The following is a 27,865-nucleotide window of genomic DNA, read 5'->3' as shown; positions in this document are numbered from 1 at the left end:
AAATGAGATATCACCACTTATTTACCAGTTTCACTCATCTTTTGTACCAAATTGTGAGCACAGATGGCCAGAAAACAACTTTACTAATCAGACAATATCCCTCTGGCATTAAAATGTGTTTTGTTTCCATTGTTTGAAGTACTGTTATCTCCTATGGTGAGATTAGATATGTAAAATAAGAAGCAATTAAGTGCTATCCTAGAAAGAGATTTGGATTGGTATGAAGAGTGGAGATGCCTTTTCTCTCCCCAAATCTTCCAGATCCACAGTTAATAAAAGTGAGAGGAAGAAAGCAGGAGTGTCTGGAAGGGCTTTGGAGCAGATGGTAGATCAGATAATAATGATGGGATTAGTGGAAGATTTATGATGAACAAAGACATCTGGGTCGTGAATTTCACCTTAGAGCTTTTTTTTTTCCTTGTAAGTATAACTTAAACATATAGCAGATAGTTCTATAGACTATATTTCCAGTCTTTTTTGTCAAGAAAAATCTATGAAATCTCAGCGATATTACTCTTTAGAGCAAGTCTAATATGCTTGAATCCAAATAAGAACAAAAAATAATGAGCCCTATAAATATTTCATAGTACTCTGAAGGTTTGAAAAAGAATGGTCCATAGACCCACCTTGCACCAGCAGACCTGCATTGTAGCAAAGAATGTATCATAGTGAATGATCTACAGCATTATTGCTTCTCCTACTCCTGCTGTCTATGAACATGAGCAACCCATGTTCCCCTCCTCATCTTCCCCAGAGTCTTCTCAGAGGAACTGTTTCTTGGCTACCTCATTATGCTCTGACTTTGTGTTGATTATCAAAGGTCAGCCCAAACCAGGGAGGTGACATAACCAATCCCCACCCCCATCCCCAGCAACTGTGGCTAGCACAACATGGACTTCCTGTTGTGCAACCACACTGTATTTGGGATCTCCATTGTAGCAAGTTTCCAACAGGGTCCTTCTTTCTAGTAGACACAGGGGATAGAAAGAAAGAGAGAGGGCAAAACGAGACATGGTTTTAAATGTAAAGGTTATCAAAGGTGAGGCTATAAAGTAAATTCCTTTTAACTTGCAAGTGTGCATGAAAAATTTCCCTATATTATCTAAGTTCACAGCAAGAATTAAAAAAGAAACACATGCGAATATAGACCACAGCTGTCTCACTCATGTGTACTCAGTTTGTTGAAATAATTGTAGAGTGATGAATTTTAGGTTTATATTTTGGTCTAGAGATATAGCTCAGTGTTATCATCACACTTGCCTGACCTGCATGCAAGAAGGCCTTAGGTTAAAACCTGGGCCACTCAAGTGAGGTTTGGAGGTTTATATTCCAGCATTTCAGCATGAAACCATAAAATGTCAAATCCTAGACTTCTGTCAATATTTTATAGCTACCTCTAGCATTCTATCTTCATACTCAGAATTAAAATGCATATAGCACAGAAATTTGCTATAAACTATCATTTTGATTTGATGGTTTTAAGTATTCTTGTTCTTCAAAAGCTAGGTTTCTATGAGTAAACATGTTAGGTGGTATGTACATTGTTATAAATGAATTAAGTATAGGAGACACTATAGAGATGTCCAATAGTGTAATTTTTTAGAAAGACAAAGTCAAAGCCCAACAAAGCACCAGAAAATGGGTACTTCCAAGAGGGGTGAGGTGGGACCGAGGGGAGACAATGAAAGAGAAAATGAAATTAAAAAGAGGTGGGAGCCGGTGCTGGAGGCTCAGCTACTCAGGAAGCTGAGATCTGAGGATTGCGGTTCAAAGCCAGCCCAGGCAGGAAAGTCTGTGAGACTCTTGTCTCCAATAAACCACTAATGGTTCTGTGGCTCAAGAGCCTTGAGCTGAAGAGCTGAGGGACAGTGCCCAAGCCCAGAGTTCAAGCCCCACGACTGACCAAAAGAAAAAAAGAGGTGGGTAGAAGAAGGATGAGAATGTTGAAGGGGTGTTACTGATCAAGATGTACTGAAATCATATACTGCTTTATTAACAGCACCTCCTTTATACAACTACTTAAAAATAACAACTTTCTAACTAGGTTTAATTCTTAATTTTTATTTTCCTTTTACCTCTTACATGATATATAGCAGATGGCCTACTCAAAATTAGACTAATACCACAAAAGTAGTACCTCACAAGACAACACTTCAATACCCTCCTCGGAACATTAAAAATCAACCCTTTCCTTATTAATTGTAGCACTTCAATTGTAGTTTTTACTTTTTGATGAGTTAGTTATTTTCCAATCATTTTATTCTTACACTTATCACCTCTGGGTCAGATGAATATATTTCAATCTTATCATTCCTCCAAATAGAAGTATACAAGAAAGTATACGGAGAAAAGAGTAGAAACATAATTTTTTTAAAGAGCCTATCACACTGGATGGCAACATACTTCACATCCATTCTTATATTTCTTCCTACCCCTTTAAACTACACCATGAAGCAAAATTATCTCTGTATAATGATGATTTTTGCAGAAATGGGCTTTACTGTGTTATTTGCGCTTATGGAAAAAATGTGGTAGTAAGCCTCGAACCTGACAAACTAAAAAATTCTAAGAATTACTAACCAAGTACACATGTCATGCTCAATTTATTCCACACTATCAGCACCATCTTCTTTGAAATGAATAATCATGGTTTTTATGTGTTATACCCAATCAGCGCAAGAAGCAATTAAACTAATACAATAACATAATAAAACCTTCTTTTAGACATCTATAGAGAGAATGAAGAAAAAGGACATAAAATTTTAAAAGTATTTCCAGGCACTGTAGTTGTTTAGTAAATAATCAGTAATTGATTATTTCACAATGTCATCTGTCATTGGTGATGTCATCTCACAATGGTGATGCTGGAGCAGTAACTATGTATTGGCAATCAATTCACAGATGTCATATGAGCAAATATCAGAGAAAGTATTTCAGTTCTTTTTCCTATAAGATCTATAATAATAATGTGTCCTGGCATTTTATTTGCTCTAATACCAAAATAACTTCAAAGAAAACTTTTGTCCCTAAATTATATTTTATCCAACACTTTGGATCTCCCTCATACACACTTGCAAATTGTAACATAAAGAAAAATCTTATTGGGCTGGGAAGTCGGCTCAGTGGTAGAGTGCTTGCCTTGCATGCATGAGGCCCTGGGTTCGATTCCTCAGCACCACATAAGAAAAAAGAAAAAAGCTGGAAGTGGCGCTGTGGCTCAAGTGGTAGAGTGCTAGCCTTGAGCTGAAGAGCTGAGGGACAGCGCCCAAGCCCAGAGTTCCCCACGACCAGACCCCCCCCCCCAAAAAAAAAGAAAATCTTATTTTCTGTTGACTGCAACATACCTTGTGTTTATCTATGATAGTACACATATTTCTTATATCTATTACATATGCGTTAATGATTTTATTCCACAGCTCATAGAAGACTTTATTTAAATCACTCTGCCTGAGAGTTTTGGTACTTTGAGACTTAGGAAGATTATCTGGTTGTAGCACCATAAAGACTGCCATTTCCTACCCTTATGTGCAATTTTCCCCCTCACTTCACTGCTAGGGATTGAAGCCAGTGCTTCATACATGCTAGGCAAGTTCTTGAGAGCTAAACGGTATGCCTAGCCCTATCCTCCAATTTTAAAGAGTGTCCACACTATTACATTGTCTGCCACTGCATTAGCATTCAATAAGGTTAAATTATCTAACAGAACCCAACATCTCATTCCTTTTTCTCAACTAGAGATTATATACAAAATAGAACAGGGGCTCAATATTTAAAGAATTTTACTTGAAAATGCACTTGGAAAAGAGCCCTGGAATGCTAAGTACCTGCTTGTATCAGAGAGGAATTGGCCTGAATTTCTACTGAGTAGAGTCTGACCACAACTTCTTAAAACCTAAATTCACTATAATGAGATATATTTAATCTAGCATCATTTTCAATATATAGGCCTTGTTAAAGCAGAGAGATGATAGCAACATGTAGATAATCCATACACTGTTCAGTGTAAGCTTGGCTTTGAAAAACATAAAAGCTAATAAAATGAAGCTAATGATCTTGTGCCTTGAGATGTAATTAAATTTAGTGACTAATCTTCAGCTTTAGGAGAATCTCAATAAAAGACAGTGTGCTTGTAGTTTCCCAAATAAGATATGACTCATCATAACACAAAACAACCAACAGTACTTTTATTGTAACCCTCATGATATACATTAATCTCTGTACACATATATTTCCTGAATCATCCCCCCCTCTCAGGTAGAGGTTCCACTTTAATCACTACTATTTTTTTCTAATTCTGTCTGTGACTTGAACCCTGAAGTATAACTGCCTCCTTCCTCTTCAGACATGGAAAACACCCATGTTAACACAGTGAAGATCTGTTTATATGTTGGTAAATATAAACTAGAAAAATTGCTGAAAATTTGGCCAACTAAAAAATAACAAGAGTTTTGACTCTGGGTAAACAAAAGAAGCTTTGTACACATGTTACTAAATATCTGGCTATCACCAATTATGATTGCAGAGACATTTCACAAGATCAACAGAGATATATCTGGAAAAAAATGAAATGGAGCTTTCATTGGGCATATTCTACTGTTTCCTCTCTCTTCAAGTTTAACTGGAAATATTCTAAAGAAAATCCTCCCAGTAATCTATCCAAAACAACAAAGTCCATTAAAAAAAAAAAGAGCAGAAGTTTGGAGGGAAGAAAGCTGAAAAGAATAGGAAGTTTAATATGTGTTCCAAACTCAAAAATAAGCAGTTTCAAATGAGTCCTGTTCAAAGCCTTTCTACTCAAGATAGTTTATTCATGTTAGAAAATGCTTATAAACACACTGCACAGTAAAAGACAAAAAAAATTATACTTGGACATGATAAATTAAACAGGACTAAAACATTTACAAAGTGAGACCAAAGGAGGATATTCTTAGGAGAGGATCACAAAGGTATATGATCATATGAAATGATGTTTACTGAAATGAACTCCAAGAAATGTAAACAAGAGTTTTATTGTTATTTTTGCTTTATATTTTTGTTTTTCACGTTTGTCACTGTTTTTTTTTAAATTTCTGTACCTTTTGTCTTGTATGTAAGTTTATCTGTTTGGGGGAAGGTAGGGGAAAACAGAAATAGTGGGACAATGGCTGAACAAATACAGCAGTGACACCAGACACTATAATGAAAATGAACTATGCAACTTGTTGGGGCAAGGGGTCAGGAGGGGAAAAGTGGGAGAAAACAAGGGAAGAGGTGACACTGTGCAAAAAGAAATATACTCATTACCCAACTTTTGTAACTCTAATCCTCTTGTATATCACTTTTATAATAGAAATAAAAATACGAAAAATGAAATAAAAATCCACAGTTGGTTTCAAACATTCAAACTAATGATCTGGCAGAAAATGTCTCTAAATATAACTACTCAATTATATTAAGAAAGGAAATGTTCCCAGTAGGCCTGAGCTATTGAGAAAACAATAAAAACCTCAAGCCATTATTTGTAGATATCTGATGAGACTAAGCTGATCCAAAATATATAAACACTGACATGACTACGGAAAAAACACACACATTTAGCGAAAAGATTTAGCCCTGTGTAAGGGTAGCAAGTTAAAATTAATCACAACACTTGGCATTTTGACAGTAACTTTTATAAACATGGTTATTTAAAGATGAAACAGAGAAAGCTGTGTTTCCCATCCTCTCTTTCTTCTGTGGTGGTTCTGCTTCTGTCATGCTATACCCTTTTCTCATGAAACCTTGGAAATGCAGCCTTGTCAATGGAGTCAGGGACTGGAAAACGTCTACTTTGCTACTTTAAGCTGTGTGGTAATAGCACTTGCTTACATTCTGAACCTCAGTTTTCCTATCAATAAATGAATATTGACATCACAAACTTTTCAGTAGTATTGCACACAAAAATACCAATAGTTCCATGCTGTATGCTCTTCCAAAAATGGCATCATATATAGTGGTGAACCAGAATGTAACATGAAGAATGAATGAGCCCCAGGAAAGACAGTGAATGGGTGGGACAAGTTCAAACAACACAAATATGGTGAGAGTGGAAGCTTTGCTAGAAGAAAATGAAAGATGCTGTGACAAATCCAGGCCAATACAACAACTTAAAAGGACAGGCATGCTTCTGACCACAGACACCGAACCCAACATCCACCACCCAACCCTCCAGGCAGACACACAGAAATATGGAATGGAAGAGAAAGATTTGAACATGAAAGTATAAAGTTTTTTTAAGTAAACAGTCCAACAATTATAAGTTAAAAATATTTTTAAACATACCCAATGTGGCGGCTCATTTATTCCAAGTGGTTCCTAAAAAATATATTTAAATGTTTAAAAAATCACAATCATATAATCTAGTTATCTTTTGTGCAAGTTTTGAAAATATCCTTTGAAAAGAATTTTAGTAATCTGGCTAGTATATTAGATTCCTTGAATTGGTCATAACATACTAATTTTTTTATAACAATTGTAGTGCTTATAGCTAATCTATGTTTAGCAATATTGGACCTAGAAGAAAAACGGGCTCACTTCCTACAAGAGTTCAGCCCATAATCTCTTTTGGTAAGCAGTGTTTTTTAATAACCCAAAATGTCCACAGCATGACTTTATACACAAGGAAGCGATTCTTGCTTTGTGGAATGACCTTTCTGCTTAGAAAATTCATTTCAGGAAGTGGCACTGTGCTCAAGCGGTAGAGCGCTTCCCTTGAGCTGAAGAGCGCAGGGACAGCGCCCAAGCCCAGAGTTCAAGCCCCATGACCGACAAAAAAAAAAGTATACTTTAAGAAAATTCACTTTCATCCTGTAAGATATCACTTTATACATTCTTTCCCATGACGAGGTCTTCAATTACCAGCTCACTGAAGTTTCCCTGCCTCTTTCCCTCAACACTGCCTAAACGTATCATTTTCTCAATACCATAATTAGTCATCCATACATCTGTCTTCCAGAGATGGAGAGCAATCAAGAAAGTTTATTCATCTTTTATCTCCAGTGATCAGCAAAATGTATAACATGTCATAGGTACTAAATAAATGCTGCTGAATGACTGATCTTTACAAATTACAGAGTCACCATAGCCCTTCATGTTTTTCTGCACACTTGTACACACACCACACACACACACACACACTGAGACAGTTCAATAATTTCACTTTTAAAAATCTGTTACATATATTCAACTGTCTGCCCTTCTATTATTACATGTCACTGACACTTGTCATCATCAAACTTTACTTACCAGTTGGACAGGTCTGATTGACAAGATTATATTATTTGATCCTCCCCAGTCAAAAAAGCATTTGTATTTCCCCTTCTCTAAAATGTACTGCTCTCCACAAAAGAATTTCTGTTGGTAGGCAACCCATCTAGTGGAGGTAGGGAAAAAGGAAAGAAAAGAAGCGAAATGATGTACAATCAAGCAACCAACAATTTTAAACACCAAACAATTTCTGAAGGTTCTTAGAGTAAGGGACAACTTACACTCCACTTTTCACATGAATGGATCTTGTTTCAATGCTATAGCCAATTTCTTCCAAGTCAGAAATTTCCTGATTTGTAATGTCAATAAACTTCCCACTTTCAAGGTCAGATTCAAACAGTGTGATAGAAGATTCTATAAAATTCTAAAATAAGGAAGATAAAACTTTAGTTTTATTGACTGTTTAACCTAACACATTTTTTACATACTCATGAGATAATTGTCATATAAATGAGTATAGGATAAATTTTAAATGGTATGGGAAACAATTTTATAGTCAACACTCTTGCAGAGTTCCAAAGAAAAACTAAGCCTACCTTTGCCTTTATTAAAAAAGTATAACACATTTCTGAAAATGGAAATTAGCTAAAAGGTTTTAAATTGCTGGGGCTTATAGCAAGCTTATATAATATCAACTGTAAATCTCGCTTATGCCTCAAGAATAAAAACTACATTTGACAAAAGTAAATATACAATATACGGTGGATAAGGTGGAAGATGATTTTCTGAGCTTAAATTTTTTTCTTTTTTTTTGTAGCTCATGGGGCATGAGCTCGTGCCTGGGTGCTATCCCTCAGCTCTTCAGCTCTTCAGCTCAAGGCTAGAGCTCTACCACTTGAGCCACAGTGCCACTTCTGGCTTTTTCTGCTTATGTGGTGCTGAGGAATCAAACTCAGGGCCTCATGCATGCAAGGCAAGCACTCTAGCACTGAGCCACCTTGCCAGCCCCCTGAGCTTAAATTTTAATAGAGAACTTAGACAAAAATAACTTCAAAATGACAGTTTGCAAAAGCAACCAAAATGGGGGTGAGGAAATAATAAAAAAAATGTTGACTAATATATTTTAAATAAAGATATTTTAGCAAAACATTAAGACCTAAATGGATAAGCAGTAAAAGTGTCAGGTTATTCACAAAAGATATATATTAAAAACAAAGGTCAAGCCAGGCCCTGAGTTCAAGCCCCAAGATTGGCAAAAAAAAAAAAGAATTCTTCTTTTATCTTTCTAAAGCTCTTGGACAATTTTGAACAGTACTGCCTACCACTAGAGAAAACAAATGAACAGTTGCTTCAGACCCAGAAATAAGCCACAAGCATCAGTAATTTGATGACTTTTAAATTCCATAAAATCCCTCAGCTGATTTATGCAACCACCTCCCCCAAGCTCTTGAGGAACAACTCCAGGTAAGCAACTCAATGGAGACACAAGTGGCAAGTGGAGATCTGGTCTATCATTAACTTAAGGGTGCCACCTGTTCTTAGAGATGTAGAGAGAGGCCCTAAGTCTAAAAAACACATAGCAAAAGCAGACTTAAAAGTTAAGCTAGTATAAAGCTGAAAAGTAGAACAAGCACACCAAGAATGTGTTATTGAGTCAGCCAAGGAATGAAATTCCCTAACTCTGAAGTCCAAACTCTGCTGTATTTCTTTTGCATGTTTCCTTTTTTAAAAATAATCAACTTCAAGTCAAGATATCAGAAATGACTCATTTGGAAAGAGGAACAATTTCTTGTGTCTTTTTTCCAGCATTCCATGACATAAACCGTATAATCCCTAAGGAGCATGTCCGAAATTTGACCTCAGTAAACCCAGAGTGTTCCATGTGCTACAGAGAAGATATCTGAAAACTAGACTGCATTTTGTAGCTTTTCTGTCTTCTTATTTTATATTACTTCAACTGAAATCATAAATGCTGTGCTTTTCTCCTTCTAGGTTACAGATGAGAGAATGTCACTGGAAAAAGACGTTTCATATTCATTCCATCTATTAATTTGCTAACTAACACTAGTCACAGGGTTAAAAGAAGTCCTTCCCTATATGCTATGTCTGGAGAATGCACAATTGTCCAAAATGTAACTTCACAGTCAAGTTTCTGAAGCACTGTCACAATACATATGTAAATTTTATGTTGTCTATTCACTCGTTTTTAGTATGTTTCATCGGAATATATTTTAGTGAACATAATTAATTCCAATTATACAATTGTCTCTGAAAATCATGTAAATATTTATTACATATGTATACTGGCCTATAATGAGACAATGTATGAATAGCTACAAATGAAATATTAGGGCTTTGATGGAATGTAATCTCATTTTCCATCATCAAAGGGCTTTTTAAGTCTAACCATTTGGAACAATGGAAATGAATAATATAACATGGGCTCTCTACAGGACAACAGACTTGCCCTCCAATCATAGTTTTATCTTTGAGCACAGTACTTAAACTCTAAGTACAGGGATTATTATGAAAATTATGAAGAGCCTTTCACTATAAGCTAACAACTATTACCTTAATTTTCAAAATCAAAGTTAAAGACAGAACAGAAGAAGAGGTTTTTTTTAAAGGACATTTTTACTTATTTATAGAAAAATGGTGTCATTTTTATATGCCCAAAAACTTTGGTGCAGAGCAGAAATTTATTATGCTCATTTATGCCACTTTTCTAACATGTTATTATAGACCCTGCCTATCCCTTCATTATGTAGCTCATTATATAGTTACAAAACTTATCTCTTTTCTCATTTTCTACTACTAGGAGATTCAACTAATCACTGTGTTTTTATCTGGCCTGTTCATTTCTAAACATCTTTTAGCATCTGCTCCTATCCAACTCTCTTGTTCTAAATAAGTTGAGAATTTTTTTGAATTATTCAATATTGGGTAGAGAATAATCTGAATTATGAGCCATAGTTTCCTCAATGCAGGTGATCACAATGACTAAAGAAGAGAGAGGCTGTCATGTATCACTTATATTCTTTGCCTTTTAGTGATCATGTCAGGTGTGGGCTAAGTAGAGAAAAAAAATCTGTGGCCCTGGCTTATTAGAATTATGCACGAAATATTTTAAAAGTTACCCATGCATTATTGTTTAAGCACTCCCAGTATTCAAATTTCAATGGACTGTATTCTATTTCTCAGGTAGAATTTGCTTTTGTTTCTGACTTTTACTGAGAAGGATCACTTAGGAATAATATAAGATGCTCCCCTGTAGTCTGTCCTGCTTCTCTCCTTTGGCTCTTCCTGCCTAACAGAGTTGAGAGTTATGAAAGGGCTGTTTCTGGGCCCAAAATATAGAAACCTAAATGACCAAAACCCACAATTCCAGTGCTCACTTAAAGTCTGTGTGAATTCTGTGCTTACCCTTCATAAGCAAGTCAAAAAAAAGGGCTTCATAGAACACTGCAGATGGCTCAAAGTAAAGATCATTTCAGGAAGACATTGCAGTGACAGCCCATGAAAAATAGGAACACATCCCCTACTAGATTGATTTTAAAGAGCACAGGGACAGTCAGAATAAGCAGCAACGTTTAATAAGCAATGCTATCTTAGAGTTCTAACATCAGTCATACTTCTGTGCCTTCATTCACTTCTACCTATAACATTATGGATCTCTTACCTCTAATCACTTCCCTTATTTTTGTATACCATGACCGCAAAGATTAAACCATTACCTAATCATGTTGACTAGATCTAAAGTCCACTGTGGCTTCTGAGAAACTAAAAAAAAAAAAAAAAAAAGAGTCTGGATTTCTCAACATGGCACTAGGCTCCTTATTCATTGGCTCTGTGATTATCTTCCCTCAGATTTTGCATAATAAGATAAAACCTGAGTTAATAATAATAAAATCTGACTTAATTGCCTTTTCCTAAACACAGTGCAATTCTACTAATATGAGGGTGTCTCCACCTCAACACCATTAGCATTTTGCATCCTATACATCTTTATTGTTGGGGCTGGCCTCTCTGTTACAGGAAAACAGCAGAATCCCTAGCCTCGACTGACTACATGTCAGTTAAACCACCCCCCTCCCTAGCACTTGTATGAGAACCCAAAATGTCTCTAGACATTGCTAAGTGGTCCTAGAGATTATAACCTTGACTTTACAAATGGGTTAACCTTTTGCTAAATAGCAACTAACTATGCCCTTGCTCTGTCCCCTACCCCAAAGCAGGAATTCTCAACTTGTCCTAAACATGAAACTTGAGCTTAACTATAATCGTTTCTATACTTTCTTTTCATGGGGAATAGGTGACCTACTGACCTTTTCCTAAATACCTTGAGTATTTAATTCAATCACAGTCAAACAATATCAAACATTTATATATGTGCCAATTTGCCTATGACTATCTGCTCTAGGATGCTGGGACTTAATCTACATGCCTAGCACCTAGTACAATATATTTAACAAAGCTCAAAAAAATGTAATTTTTAATCAACAGGTGAAAAGTTAAAAACATGTTTATAAGAATTGTGGTAGTTAAGGAAAACATGCAAGTCTGTTTAGTTCAGTTTAATATTCACAGGTGCTAGAAACACTCTATAACCTAAGTTCTATCAGAAGTGATAAAAAGATAAAAACAAGTAGTAAATTAAAGGTAAGGAAGCAAACTCACAGCCTGTAAGTACCGGAAAGACAAGATGGGGCCACATAATGCCCCACAAGCACTACTGTCTTCAAAGTCTCCTTCTTCAAGTAGGAACTGCTGACCTTTAAAATGTTCTTTTTCATAGGCAACCCACCTAGAAATACAGAGGAAACTCAAGTGAGCCATTAATAAAACTATTCAAGAAAGCCAAGGCGAAAAAAACCATGATCACGCACATAGTTATTCATCTTCATAATCTAAAAAGCAACACAGCTGTTTTATTTTCCATTTACAAAGACAGATAAATGGTGTGTGTTTCACAGATCGGTAATTTTTATAGTTTGAAGGCTACAAAAAATTTTAATTGTACAATCACCACAGGGTAAGCTCATTAACTGTTTATGGCATGACTTGTTACCATATCTTACCATGGTAGGAAAGTTTACCAAATAGAAAAAGAACAGAAAGTACACACAGCTAATGAGGAAAAATTCACACTGAGATCCAAAGATAATCATTCATTGTTTAGTGATTAACCGTTTCTGGAAACACAGAATTGCTTCTTTAATAAATATTTGTTCAGAGTTTAAGGATACTCTCACCAGGTTGTGATCAAAAACACAATACGGGAGTATTTACCAAAAACTAGAAAATGAGAGTGAGCTGTAATTAGCCCATATGTTCTACATATGTACAAAGACTTCTATAAATACTTGTGGGTGGGAAATGCTGATCTCACCATTTAATAGGTAGTGACCATGGCAACAGGAAGCACTGTGGCAGAGTGCACTTTCTAGGGAAAGAAGTTTATTGACTTCTGTTAAAAAGATTACTACAGGTAACCCCTCTGTACAGTATTTTCACAATAAAATAAAAAAAAAGAATATCAAGATTACTACAGGACACTGAAACACAGCAGGAGTTGTTAAGCTCCTTCATGAAACTTAACTTTTCTTTCTTTTTTTTTTTTATGTTCCTATAGCTCAAGTTGGCCTTGAACTCAAAGATCTTTCTGCTCCTGCTTTCTGATTTCTGGAATTATGAGCATTTACCACAGATACTAGCTTCTAACTATATTTCTTTTCTAGTGAATCTGCCAGTTAGAAACTTAACTTTTCTATAGGGTAATACATAGTAACTAACGAAATGTGGGCATAGATGCTTCACAAAATAACGTATTAAAAATGGCTTTTATATGTATGTGTAGTCAGAGTCGGTCTGTTCTAGTGGGGAGAGTCCAAGGTGATTCTTCCTAATGCTAGAACCTGACAAAAAGAATCTCAGGAGAGCGGCTGGCCACTGGCTTTCCTTAGCTCACTCCTTCTATAGTTGTGAAGATACAAAAAGAATTGTTTTCATATAGCACACAGCAATACTCTTTCTATCCTTATTAATCTTGCTTCTCTGTGTGACAAAAAGTGTTCTATCTATGCAAGACTAAACATTTAAAAAAGCAAAAGGAAATAAAAGGTGAAAATAAAGGAAATAAAAGGTGAAAATAAAGTCAGCCGGTCATTTTTAAGTAGTAATATCGCATGATTTCCCTATAACTGTCAAATAAAAATATAAGTGGATATATGATATTACAGGCCATATTTTCTTGGGTGTTTTATGAAACAGTTGTAAAAAAAAAAATAAAAACCTTAGAGAATAAATACTGGAATTTACCAGATGATTTTCCATGAAACTAAAAACTAGTTTTAAATCTATCTAGTTAATGAGGAAAACATTCAAATCCCCAAGGGAGGAAAGGAAAAAAAAACAAACATTTTACAGCAATTAACAAGAAGCATGTGTGCTCAGAAACCAGAGAAGACTACAAATAAATATAACTGAATAAAACATTCATCCAATCAGCCTTTGCTCTTTTAGCTCTTTGCTTTTCAAATCAAGACTAAATAATAAAATTGCCACTCTGTCAGATCAATTATCAATATGACTTATATAACTAACATATAGCAGTCCCTCACATTTTCGTTGTGGCTAGTAGGCCATTGCTTAATTTATGGCCAGAAACTGTGATGTCTAAGTCTGTATGTATAGACACTTAGACAGGTTTCATTAAGTAACCCATGAACATGAGTTATTCATATGCCTATGAATAAAACATTTTAGTACCATCATTTGTTAGAGGAGCACAAACAAGCTGCATGATGTGACAGCAAATACCAAGAGATACCAATGCTTACAATTAAAATGAAGCTACATTCCATAATAACCAGTCTTTAACAAGAGACACAAGAAAATGTTTCTGAAGGGTATGGCACTTGGCTGACAACGGCAAATAAGCTGTGAGGAAAATTTCTTCTTCGTGGTTTTATTTGTCAGAACATGAACCCAAGGGCACATGGCAAGCCTAGACACAGATTTTTCTGGGGTTTCTGCTTCTGTAACTGTTCATTAAGCCTGGGATGGCAGCAACGACAGTTAGGCAGTCCTTAGAGTGTTTCTTCAAAAGCAGTTCAGGGATAGCCCACTAGTGTCAAAAACTCTTGACTTTGGAAACACACAATCCAGACTACTCCTTTAATTAAAAAAGGGGGGGTGCTCATTGTCAAAGTCAACCAAATCATAACAGTCAACTAATACCTAAATAAAGAATAGCAGGTAAAAATGTCACTCATGTTTATGATCTATGAAAAAATAATTTTCTCTTATAATTGTTGTATTCTAAGCTACATTTAGATATGCTAACTGTTGAGTTTTTAAACTAAATACAGAAAATAGTTTTTTTGTTTTTTTTAAATCTCTAATACCTACAAAACTTTACAGTAGACAGCCATTAGTAAGCAATGGTTTTTCTTTCTAGATTACACAGGGCATAGATCTTTAGATTAAGCCCAGTTGCTCTGCTCTGTTTAGCACAGTGCTTGTATTGCTCTTCAAAAATAAACTACTACTAAGTCAAATATTGAAAATAGGACACTCACACTCCACCGATGACACGAATTGATCCAATTCCATTGAAATCACTATCATTTTCTAAAAAATTAGGAACAGAATCTATATGCTCACTAAACTCTTTGGCCTGTCCATAGAAGTGAGGTTTTTCATAAATAATAACCTGAAAAACATGAAAATAATTATTTAACATGGTCACATTTTAGAACAGATCCACTCTGACCCACTTAATATGAAAAACCACAATATTAGTGGGCAGAACTGTATTTTTTTCATTACTATAGGTTTACAATACATCATAGTGCCTGGTATTCACAAAGAAATTGTGAGTTTTAACCATCATAAAGGTATGGTTATGAATCTGACGCTGGTGGCTTATGATTATAACTCTAGCTACTCAGGAGGTTGAGACCTGAGGATTGTAATTCAGAGCCAGCCGGAGCATGAGAGCCCTTGAGACTCTTCTCTCCAATTAACCACCAGAAAACTGGAAGTGGTGCTATGGCCCAAAGCGGTAGAGTGCTAAAACTGGGCAAAAAGAGCTCAGAGACGGTGGCTAGGCCCTGATTAAAAGCCCCATGATCTAAAAAAAAAAGGTATCATCATGACCAAAATGTCTCTCTCATACCTGGGTATGATTAAATTGTTCTGGTCCAAATCCTGTGGCCATCTCATAGGCTAAATTCTCTTACAATGACCTCTTGAATTATCTTTATACATTTATTCCTGTGTTTGGAATTAAATACAAACATGCTTCATATCTACTCAATTTTTCCTTATAATAAAAGCTTTTCAAACCCCAGTACTGAAAAACTGAGGGCTAGAAGCTTGATTCAATTGGTTGAACACCACTCTGGCAAGCTCAAGGCCCATAGTTGGAAGGTAAGAAAAGCTTCCAGAGTATAACAATAAATTAGTGAATTCAGAAACATACCCTATTATAACACTAACTTTTCCTGTCATCATTAACAATCATTAAGAAGAAGCAGGTATGTAGTTTTTCACTTGAATATAAAACTTCCTAAAATAACAAGTGGAAAAAAATGATAAGTGTTTTGTTAATTGGATAATGGCTCATAAACTGAATATTGAATTGAAATACATTTATACAAACACTTAAAGGTACCTGACAATATAAGTTAAAAATTAAATTTACTTAAAAAAATTTAGGCCTGGTGTAATGAGTGTAGTTCAAAACAAATTTATAGTATGATTTTTATTTCAACCTTGATTTTGTCCAGTGTTCTCTCCTATTTTGCTATTACTTCTCAAATAATAATATTTTTAATCTGTCCAGCTTATCCCTGAGACCGATTTCTTAGCCAGTGAAATATTTATGCACAATTAAATATGCAAGATCTTGATGAATACCACACCATGCTTAAATAAACTAAACCAGAAAGTTACCACCTCATTATTTCTACATTATACACACTGAAAAAAACATAATATTGATCTTCTTTGAAATTATATATATATATATACAGTATATATATTAACTTAATGACTATTACATGTGATGACATTTTAATACAATAATAAAAAGCAGTATTTTTTGATGAGCAATGTCAATTAATACCTAACAATATGGCAATAGTGATTACTTATAAGGATCAGTCCATTCTAATATGCTTGCAACCTGTTGAACTGCAAATGCCCATGTAAGACCCAGCCTGTCAAACCTGAAGTTCTGAATGAACAAATAAGAAAATGAAACAGGAGTCTCTCAGAGTATCATCACTAATTCTGCATCTATTAGATGACTAATTTGTAACTTTTACAAATCATATCACTTGAGAAGGTTCTGACCACATCCAGACAAAATAGGGTCTTTGGGAGTGGAAGCCAGGCATTAAATTGAAGTATATATGATTTTACATGAAGTCAGCATATAGTAGATATAGTCAGACACATAATTAAAACAAACAAACAAACATTCACTCTAAGTGATTGAGAAGATGATAGTCAATTTCCTAAACTAAAAAGCCTAAAATTTAGAGGGCTGGAGTAGTGTCTTATTTTGGAGAGAAAGAAGAACGGTTCTTCACTTCAAGACTTGCCTCTAGCTAGATGTGCTATTGCCCACCTCTAAGTAAGTTTATTTGCAACTTGATCACTTCACTGATTTTCTTTCTATCTTTTTTTCTTTCCTTATTTTTGTTGGTTATGGAGCTTGAACTCAGAGCCTGGGTGCTGTCCTTGAGTTTTTTTGCTCAAGGCTAGTGCTCTACTACTTTGAGTCAAAGCTCTACTTCTGTTTTTCTGAGTGGTTAATTGAGATAAGAATTTCATAGGGACTTTTCTTCCTAGGCTGACTTCTAACCGAAATCCTCAGATCTCGTGAGTAGCTAGGGATTACCAGGGTGTGTCACTAGGGCCCAGATCCTACCTATCTTGAAAACACATTAAACTCTATCTCTTATTTGCTTTCCCAAATGTACTTGATTCTAGCAGCATGGTCCCCATGATTTCATTGTTTCTACTCTTCCCTTCAGATAACCAAATTTTAAAAAATGACATTTACCTAAAAATGTTGATCTCTCTGAGCATTACTCAACAACTATCACTTAATAGTAATAAATACAAATTATTATATACGTATGTAATAGCTGTTACCACACTCTGGTCCAAACAAAAGACATAGACACCTAGTTTATTTGAGAGTTGAGAGCTACAGACTACATACTAAGAAAATATCCATTAACAATTCCAGCAGGGGTCTTCAATAGATAGTTTGTTGCTTCTCATCAACCAACTCTATTAGCTAGGTATTGTATATTCAAATATATTTTAATTATCCAAAACTACTTAAAGATTACTATTCAGTCTTTTTTCCCCCACTACAAACATCTGTTCAAAACTTACCTTTAAGTTCATAGGCATTTCCACTTTCAATCCACCCTAAAGATAAAATAGAGTTTAATGTAAGACATAGAAATTTTGTAAATACTTGAAAGTAAGTGACATATAGGCTATTAAAAAAAAAACCTTCATTAGTGTCAGACTTAGGTTGCTCATGTCTTATTCTAGCTACTCAGGAGGCAGATATCTGAAGATCACAGTTTGAAACCAGTCTGGGCAAGAAACTCCTGGGGACTTTCATCTCCAATTAACAACCTAACAAACTGAAGTGGAGCTATAGCTCAAGCAGTACAGCCCCATTCTGGGTTGAAAAAGCTAAGGTACTAAGCTAGGCCCCAAATTCAATCCCTAGTACAAGGGAAAAAATAATAATTCATTAACACTACATAGCAGTCAAATTTAAGTTATGTCAAACTTCAAATTTTAAGCAGAGAATTCTACAACGGCCAGGTTTCTGCAGAAACTTCTGCATCATTGTAGATGGGGCAAGATTTTTTTTTACGTTTTTTAAAGTTTGAGATTACAACAATTACAAGGAAGATTAAGTATAATCTACAAAGAATATTAAGTCCTAGACACCAGGTGATCAATTAAATATTTAATGATCCTGGAGAGTGTCCCACTCAGAAGACAGAAATGTTAGTAAATGTAGATATAACATTTGGCAGAGTAGACTTTTACAGGAGTTATCCAAGTCTCCTCCAGGAGTACTTGGGATTTCTAACCTAAAATAACAATGAGTCCTTCACTGTTCCCAGATCACTTTTAATCCTATTTCCAGTATTTATGATATTAAGGTTGTATAGCATAAAAAGCAAACCCCCTGTCACAAAAATCTTAATTTTGTAATTTTCTGGTTTCAATGCTAATCTACACTGTGATATTTCTTAAGATTTCTTCATTTGTCCACAATTCCATTTTGAAAAAGAAACAGAAGCAAAAAAAAATTGTAGCAAACAGCCAATATTTAATTGAACACTTTGCCTCCAGATAAAATGTTTCCAACAGAAACATGCACTTCTTTAATCTTTAAAAGGTAAACATTGACAGAACTACCCATTTATTATTTAGGCTTGGCTTATCATTTACTACCAAAGTGGAAGAATATAATTTACTGCAACTAATTTTCTAATGAGCAACAACAAAAGAAATTCAGAACTTAATTAATTATTTAGAAGTTTCACAGAGGAAACAGCATGTATCATAGTAAATATAAAGTAAATATAGATTATTTGTACAGTAGAAACATAAGAACAATATATAGTTTGCCAATTGAATAGTACAAATACCCATTTCTTGAGACTGAGACTCATGAGTAATGATCACAATTACTTGATTTCTGGATCCACAGGCCTTTGAAAAAAGAAATGCTTCCTTTGGAATTTACATACCATTTGAAGTGGATATAATGATTTCATCTCTGATGCAGAAATCTCAAAGAACTCTTGGTCTTCCTCCCAAACTGTAGCTTGCCCCTTAAAATTAATGTCTGGATAGGCAAGCCAACTAAATAGGAAATAAATGAATGATTAAAATACAATAATGACACTGCAGTCTGACTTGTAAAGAAGAAAAAAAGGTACCAAATTAAAATTTTTCTTGAATTACACTAGCAAAACACCAAGGTGATTGATTAGACAGATATAACAAGAGTTAACATGTTATTGAGTATTTATATTCATATGCCATCTTATAAGTCTATTTTCCAAATTTTAGACATTATTTGTTTAGAATTTCTGAGTATTTAATACATGTGACAACCTTCCATTGAAGAAGGACATAATAAAAAATCAAAATCATGTCTCTATACCTCATTCTTTTTCAAAGACAGGAATTCCACTAGGCATTTCATATGGTGACCCATATTTTTAGAATCGATATTGGCTGCCTCAGGAATAGTATTTGTGATCAGATTCCCAAAAGATCCATCTATTGCTCAGAAAAACATAATAATTACAAATATCTTTCACAGGGAGGCCAATCACTCTCTGCTCAAAAGTTTTAGTTCGAAGTTAGAGGCTACATAGAACACTTTTATAGTGACCTCCAAATACTACAACAACCATCCCTGGTGCTACCTAAAACCATGAAAGTGACAAGCAAAAATCCACTTAGTCAGGTACCCACAGACCTCTGTGATTCATATCCACCTGGCACTGAGCTAGAAGTAAACTGAGACCCAAGATACTACAGATAACCTTTGAAATCAGAGAGGCATAGCATGAAATCCCTGTTTACAAGCTGGTAGCCAGGGATAATCATCTATAACAATCAAGTTAACATCAGCTGTCTTGTAAGAATATGAAATGTGTCTTGTACTGGAGAGGCCTCAGAACTTAACACACTTAGAAATAGTTGAGGCTCCAGAATTTTAGGCCAGAAACATGCTTTTATTATTTCTTAGCCTCAAAGTGAGTTGAAAGACAATAGGCCCACCAATTAAGAACTATATCTCAGGATTCTGTGCTTGATCATATAAGTCATTTATCAAAGAGCCTTAACGGGATCCCAAGAAAGACAGAACCTGTTTTAAACCCTGAGGGAATCTTTTTTTTGAGTATTCAGCAGCATAAATGATATTAACAAAAAGTTTTCACTTATTGAGAAATGAAGCAAAGAGGTTAACACAGGTAGCCATCTATTACTATAAGAATGGAAAACTGATACATACACTCCTGACTTGACAGTAAAAGACCAAGATTTGGGGATATTCAGGTCTTCCAAATTGGGGACTGCTCGTTGTATGTAGATAGGACAACATGCTGGGTCAGACTTCAGGCAAAGCTCTATCTCTGGAATGCTGCAGTCCTGTAAGGGGAAAAGTAATTTGACTTTGAAATAATCTAGAGTCACACAGGCTGGTATTTCAGCCTTTCTGGACATACACTAACAATTGTGCTCATTGTTCAGTGGAATTTCTTCACACACAGAAAAAGCATAAAGGGAATACTGTTGTTCCTTAATCTTTCCTTTTATTCAAATAAAGTTTTTCTAGGGGATCATGTCACTAATTTCAAAACTATAAATATTATTGACAGGAGAAAATTATTTTCCAGAGTATTTCTACTTTCTGTTAAAAACACTTGTCCAATAAACAACGCTCAGAGTTACCCAAGGATTTGAGTGCCAATGATCTGCAGGCCTTCCTTCTTAAATGCAAAACAAAGCTGTAGAGGAGGAAGGGAGTTAAATAAAAGCTGATCTCATGGGGCACATAAAAAATAAATAATAGAGAGGCACTACTCCTACAGAGTGTTTATCTAATTTACATTGACAAAAGAAGTAGGAATTAGAGGTGAGGGTAAAGGAAATCTGTTTTCCGACTTGTAGAACTTTATTTTCTTTAGTGCATGTTGGTTTGATTTAAAAAGGAAAAAAAAAAAAGCATTATGAAACCTGACACTACAGTTGATTAGAAAACCAGATACTCGCTGTCACTGTTCCCTGTTAGACCTTCCTTTCCAGTTTCATTTGTGCTTATGTCTTCTTATCTGTTCCCACTGCGATAGACCAAACTTCAGTAATGGACCTAGTCACAACCACTGGTCAAGCAGAGACTAACCTTTCCACAGCTGAGCTTGTTTGAATACCACTTCTCTGTGACACTCCTTGGTCTAAGACTCAGTTACAACCAACCCTTGTTTTTATTTGCTTTTCTACAGTAACTTGATCCACAGTCATTTCCCACATTTCTTCAGTCATCTGGTCTTCACTCCCATCCTGGCCTCTATAAGCTTTGCAGACATTTCCCTCTTCTTGACTAAAGACAGAGCCATCTGCATTGTGCTTTATGAAATTCTCTTACAAAAATAGTCGTTAAAGCTGAAAAAGACCTCAAACTTTCCTAAGAAATAAAAATTGCAATTATGTTCCCCTTCCAATAAATTAAAGATTCCCTTCTGTCCCAACACACAATCTATCTCAATACTCAGTAGCATTTAGATGTAATTCAAGCTTCAGTAGCCTATTTCTCACCAATGATATTGTGAAATTCAAATGAACTAGTAGGTAAACGTAACAACAGAGGTAGCACTTACTAGAGACTCAACAATTGTAATTTTATTGTAGATTTAAAACTGTACTTTTAAAACCCTTTTAACTTTTACCCAAACTGAGTTCTTACTCTTATTCCTAAACAAAGCAATTTAGGTGCTAACTGGACTATGAAAGTATTCTTCAGAATTTACATACAACATATCTAGAACCATGTTAAGAAATTCAGTAAAACTAAAATTCAATTTAGTAATTAAAATATGGTGTCATAGTTATCCTCCAAAAGTTGTTATTTAGGTCAAAAATAATATACTGAACATAAATGGGACAATTAGAGTAATGATAGCTCACATTTGTTGTATATTACCAAGTCCTATAAATTGTTTTACTTTCCTTAAAAATACATAAAAAACAAATAAATTTATACAACTGATTTTCAGAAAATTACTTTATAATGCACTATACTAAGAAAGCATAACATAAAATCAACATTGAAATACAACAGCATATTTCCTTCTAAAATTTCTCTTCAAAAATGGCTAGAAATGTCCAGAGTTGTCACTTGTCAACCTTCATTGGTCTTTTGTATGCTGTTAATAATAGAGCATTATTTGAAATACTGCTATATTAATGTTCCCCCAGGGATCTGGAACCCTTAGCAGAATACATAACTAAGTGTCTCACACAAACAAAGTTTCCTCCACATTGTGTTATACAAACAATGTTTGGGTGGTGTCCTTTAAAAGGGAAAAAGCTAAGAGGCATTTTTGTCTACAATAACAAAGAGGAAATGGCACAGTAATAAAAGTATAAGGACAGCTAAAAACATGAAATTAAAAATAAGAAAGCATTTATTCTCTGCTATCCTAGAAGCCTAGATTTTTGCCTGAGCTGATAGAAAAAGGCTTCATTAAGTTCTGTCTTATTTTGGCTACTCACACAAACGGCATCTTTTCCAAGGTTTGTATACTTTTTGATGGACAAAGGCAGCCAAACACTAGCAACCTAGCAACAATAAACAATTCATGCTAACAAAAAAGTCTGGGCTTCCTCCCAGACTGTGATAGTCATGCTGTACTTTGAAAATGTCTCCTGATGAAATCTGCAAGCCTAGCTTATTATAGTATTTCATAGGAAGGGTGATAAACTTATAGGAAAGAAACAAACAGTAAGAAAATCTGTCTCCACCTTCGGTAAGATGCCTTTGGTCCCTTATCTAACAATGGAGCTCTCTTCCTGGATCATTATATTAGTGAGGTTACAGGGCTGGGAAAGTGGCTCAGTGGTAGAGCGCTTGCCTTGCATGCCTGAGGCCCTGGGTTCCATTCCTCAGCAACATATAAGCAAAAAGAAAAAAGTCGGAAGTGGCGCTGTGTCTCAAGTGGTAGAGCACTAGCCTTGAGCTGAAGAGCTGAGGGACAGCGCCCAGGCCCAGAGTTCAGGCCCACGACCGGACCCAAAAAAAAAAAAAAAAAAATTAGTGAGGTTACATCCTAAATACATTTGCTGTAGGAAAAACAAATCATACCTTTATAAAGGGTATCAAATGACAGTAAGTAAACACCAAAATTTGTAATATTTACTCTAATTTCAGAAATAAAAGCACTCAACCAAAGCTTGGCTGTACTGCCATCTCACTCCCAATTATATTCACTGGGCAGACAAGAGCCTTGCATGGAACATTCAGGAGTGGAAAACAAGGTATCTTCCATGCCCATTCATAGCTCAGCGCTACCTACTATACTTTACTGTCTTTTAATGGTATTAACATTCCGACTAAGGAGAACAAAGAAAACTAAGATGATGAAAGAAGTAGAGTTGTCACAGACTTATACAAGTTTGACAGAGGACAGCCATGATAAAAACAAAAACACAAACAAAAAAACCCCAAACCCCTCAGATCTCCATAGGAGAGTTTTGATAAACAAGTCTGGAAGGAAAGGAAGCAATGTGATGCCCGATTCTTATGTTGTAAAATACTCAGGACAATTCTGATGCCTTTTCTGTTCAATGCTTAGTAGTTTACTGTTCCTCATTACCAAAAGCGGTTAGCCTGTTGTAAACATGAGCATTAACACTGTAACTAAATAACAACAAAAACTAATAATAGAAGTAGGGAAAATGTGAAAACATGAATAATACTTTCTTATATTCTTAGCAAATGGTGGATATGCAAATACCTATTCAGATATCTATGCTCACCAGATTAAATTTGTTTGCATTTACTCTTGTTTGATTTTACAGGAGTTAGAATGGTGGAAGGTGGCCAACTATTGCTCATTTATTTTCCCCCACTAAGCTTGGCATGGTGCCTCATATTCACAAAACCACAAGTTACACAAATCCCAGAAGATTCCACACAGAATAATTATGCCTTTTATGGAACTTCCAGTAAGTCAGCTAATTAAATGTATATTCCAATGTGCTTTTCAGATCTGAACTGGTTACAGGTCTGGTCCTTCAATGACAGCAAACACTGAGGTCTCTGCTATAGCCATCTTCATCTTCTTGCAGTACCACAAGCCACCATGCTCACCTCTGTACCTGATAAGAGTGACTCTGATAGGAACTCCTACACACCTCCCACACTATCTCATTCCTGTTTAACTTCACATGATTCTTATCAGATGCCTCCAGGCGAGTTGCCTCTATGAAGTGAGGTGACTCTTCCCTGAGTGACTCTGGGAATCTGCAGAGAACTTCCTAAGTCATATGGTCAGCTATGTCTCCCCAGATTTCAAGTAAACTGATATAAGAAACCATATCTCTCATATTCCTATTCCCTCAGTCCCCTATATCAACCAGGTTAACCAACATATATATTTTTTTTGATTTTGGTCAGTCATGGGGCTTGAACTCTGGAACTGGGCACTGTCCCTCAGCTAATTAGCTCAAGGTGAACGCTCTACCACTGGAGCAATACCACCACTTCCGGTTTTCTGGTGGTTTATCAACATACATATTTCTTAGAGACACAGTTGTTTGCAACTTTGATTTGGGCAAAATATATGCAGACACAGACTTAAATGTTTCTGCATGCTGCTTTTCATTTTTCTGTATTTATTATTATTTATGTCAATTGCTTGTACAGGGGTGTTTCATTTTAACATATCTACAACTATCAAGAGTTTAATGGCAATAATCAAATCAGGACAAGATCCATTTCAATTTACAGTTTTCCAGTATATGAACAAAGTTTTAAATATGTAGTATAATATACACTCACATATAGACATATACATATATTTAGATACCACAAACATACATATAGGCACATAAATTTTTTATTATGTTTTACATTACTGATGAAAGACATTTTAAAAATACATGAAAGAAGCCAGGTGCTGGTGGCTCACGCCTATAATCCTAGCTACTCAGGAGGCTGAGATCTGAGGATTGAGGTTCAAAGCCAGCCCAGGCAGGAAAGACCATCAGACTCCTATCTCCAATAAACCACCAGAAAACCAGAAGTGACGCTGTAGCTCAAGTGGTAGACACTTGCCTTGAGCTGAAGAGCTGAGGGACAGCGCCCAGGCCCAGAGTTTAAGCCCCCATGACCGACAAAAAAAAAAAAAAAATTATGGCTTTTAAGTATATGAGCAAAATCTTAAATATGTAGTTTTGTTTACATGTGTATATGTATGTATATTTTTTCTATCATGTATTACTAATAAAGGAAATCTGAAAGATTCTGTCCTTATCTAAGATGTTTCTCCACCACTAATTCTTAATTCATCCCTCCCCTAAACTACCCAAGAACCTCTAATAAAATATTTTATTGTGTTGGAAAATTTTCCTAATCTTCAATAATACCCTACTAATACAGATTATGATTGAAGATATAACACCTTTACATCCTCTCCTAATATTTCTTTCTCTAATATCTCAACATACACACACAAATACACACATAAATATTCATATAACACATGACCATATTAAGTATTAACAATCTAAACTAGTAAAAGATGTATTTGGGAACACTCGCTTATCCTTCAAAAAATTCCAATAATATACTCCTAATATTTTGAATATATATGTACCATTTATGAACCAAGTTGCAGATAACATTTTAAATTATCATTCACTCAAGTCCTTCATATGTCCAAATTCAAAAATTATCAGTAGGATCAAATTTAGTAAGATTAACAACATTAGTAAGCACTGCTAGGCCACAGTACAGTTTTAATATATGACAAAAATTTAAATCAAGAAAATCAAGCTTTGTTACCTTTAAGACACGTTTGATAGAACCCAGTACAAAGTTTCTTTGTGGATGCTTTCTGCTCTGAAGAAACCAGTCACGAGTTAATACCTTTTCTCCTTCTTCTAAAACACATTTCTGACCTTGGAAATGTGCCTTCTCATATAAAATCCAGCTAACACAAATAGAAATGAAATTATCAGTTATAGTTAATTTTCTAAGAAATGAGGCATAAGATAAATGATACTAAGACATGTATCATTTTATTTCATTGAAGTTTTTAATCTGCACCATCTTCTACTCTTAGTATATATAATGTTACATTTGAAAAGATAAGGCTAACTTAAGTAAGGCACAATATCAGTAAGGGAAGAATAATAGTACATAAAACTAGGAAATAAAAATCCTCGGGTTGGGAAGGTAGCTCAGTGGTAGAGTGCTTGCCTTGCATGCATGAGGCCCTGGGTTCAATTCTTCAGCACCACATAAGCAGAAAAAGTAGGAAGTGGTGCTGTGGCTCAAGTAGTAGAGTGCTAACCTTAAGCTGAAGAGCTGAGGGACAGCGTTCAGGCCCAGAGTTCAGGCCCCAAGACCAACAATAAATAAATAAATAAATAAATATCCTGAGCACTATATTACCATATAAACAGATCTATTATACATACATACTCTTTATGAATACATATATGCACATATATTGTACATGTATATGTACAAAGCTATATGTTCAAAATACTATTTATATTAAAAATAGTTTAGCAATCCTAAGTTACACTGCTTTGCTAATATTCCTCTTCTTGTAAACTACTGACGTGTTCAATTGTTATTTTATATTGACAACAGTACCACATACTATTTACAGTCTGAACACAAACTAGAAATTAACCTAAATAATGACCAAAGAATTCTTGTTCTGGTATGTCTATAAGACATGATCTATAATAACAAAAAAGGATTTCCCTCATCTTTAGACCAAAGAAGAAATTCTGGAGTATTTTGATTACACAAATGATTCTCTGAGGCCTTCTCATTCCTTAACATCCTAGAAACTCTGAACTCATTTTTAAAACTATGCTTCAATTTAAAACATTCAGTTTGACTTGCTAAATCCATTTGACTAGCAGTACAATTACAGAATAGCATTGGTAGTGTAGGTTGTACACAATTAGTTCTTAAGACCTACTGCTGCCCCATGAAAGGAAACAGCCCATGTCTCCTTTCACACTAAATAAATAAAGTTACCAAACATTAATGTCTCCAAATATTACAGAGAATAAACTAGAAATCATAATAATAAACTACAAAAATGAGAATATGACTTCACTTAAAAGTACAAAAAGTGTAAGTGTAAGAAAACATACCTAATTTTATATAACATGCTATAACATTTCAAGAGATTTCTTACCAGCCCCTTACAACTTTTATCAGTACCCCATTCGGAAAAGACCATGCTGTAGCATCAGGAATTGTACAGTAGATCTCTTGTTTATAGTTACTTCCATGGAGATCATAGATAACCATCTGCAATATATAGTAGGTAGGCACAATAACTAATCTTAAGAATGTATTTAAAATTCAAAAATGTCCTAGAATACAGAAAAATAAAATATTTGAAATACATAACAGCAAATATTACTTCAGATGTTAAATCTTTATGTTAAAAATAAAATCACTGTCTTTACTCAGTTAAAAGTATTAAAACTCCCCAAGCCTAAAAGTACCCTTACCTATCCACCGTTCATCTTAGCCTATCTGCAAAAAGTGTGCTTACCTTCCCTGGCCGTGGATTACATCTCAGAGTTTGTCTGTCAACATTCTGAAATAATAAAAGTGAAGAGGGAAGACTTAAAAACCATCCTATCTCACATTCTTAGCAGTCATAATAAATCCAATTTATCACATACTTACTGAGTGATCATTACAAGTAAAGTGACTCTCTAAATACAAGAGAGAGAACTATAAACAATAAAGGACATAACATGATAACATGATGTCACTGCTTTCAGCGCATAGCTAGAAGAGGCAAACAGA

The 27,865-nt window shown here is 35.0% G+C and overlaps 1 protein-coding gene across 2 annotated transcripts in view; it reads right to left on the bottom strand.

The window, feature by feature from the left end:
* Crybg3 (crystallin beta-gamma domain containing 3) overlaps nt 1-27,865 on the bottom strand; it is a 106,159-nt gene that overhangs the window by 31,168 nt on the left and 47,126 nt on the right. For both annotated transcript variants that reach the window (XM_042676666.1, XM_042676667.1), the window contains exons 5-15: nt 27,606-27,650; nt 27,240-27,355; nt 25,862-26,009; nt 20,309-20,445; nt 19,029-19,143; nt 17,641-17,676; nt 14,805-14,938; nt 11,902-12,028; nt 7,506-7,648; nt 7,264-7,390; nt 6,301-6,333 (exon numbers count right to left, since the gene is read on the bottom strand). In XM_042676666.1, the coding sequence (XP_042532600.1) occupies nt 6,301-6,333; nt 7,264-7,390; nt 7,506-7,648; nt 11,902-12,028; nt 14,805-14,938; nt 17,641-17,676; nt 19,029-19,143; nt 20,309-20,445; nt 25,862-26,009; nt 27,240-27,355; nt 27,606-27,650 (1,161 nt within the window). The remainder of the gene's footprint in view (nt 1-6,300; nt 6,334-7,263; nt 7,391-7,505; nt 7,649-11,901; nt 12,029-14,804; nt 14,939-17,640; nt 17,677-19,028; nt 19,144-20,308; nt 20,446-25,861; nt 26,010-27,239; nt 27,356-27,605; nt 27,651-27,865) is intronic.

Source organism: Dipodomys spectabilis, unplaced genomic scaffold, assembly GCF_019054845.1.
Source record: "Dipodomys spectabilis isolate Male_0828 unplaced genomic scaffold, ASM1905484v1 ptg000032l, whole genome shotgun sequence".
Taxonomy (NCBI): Eukaryota; Metazoa; Chordata; class Mammalia; order Rodentia; family Heteromyidae; genus Dipodomys; species Dipodomys spectabilis.
Note: the sequence above shows the minus strand (reverse complement) of the source record. Positions and strands in the feature narration are given on the sequence as shown.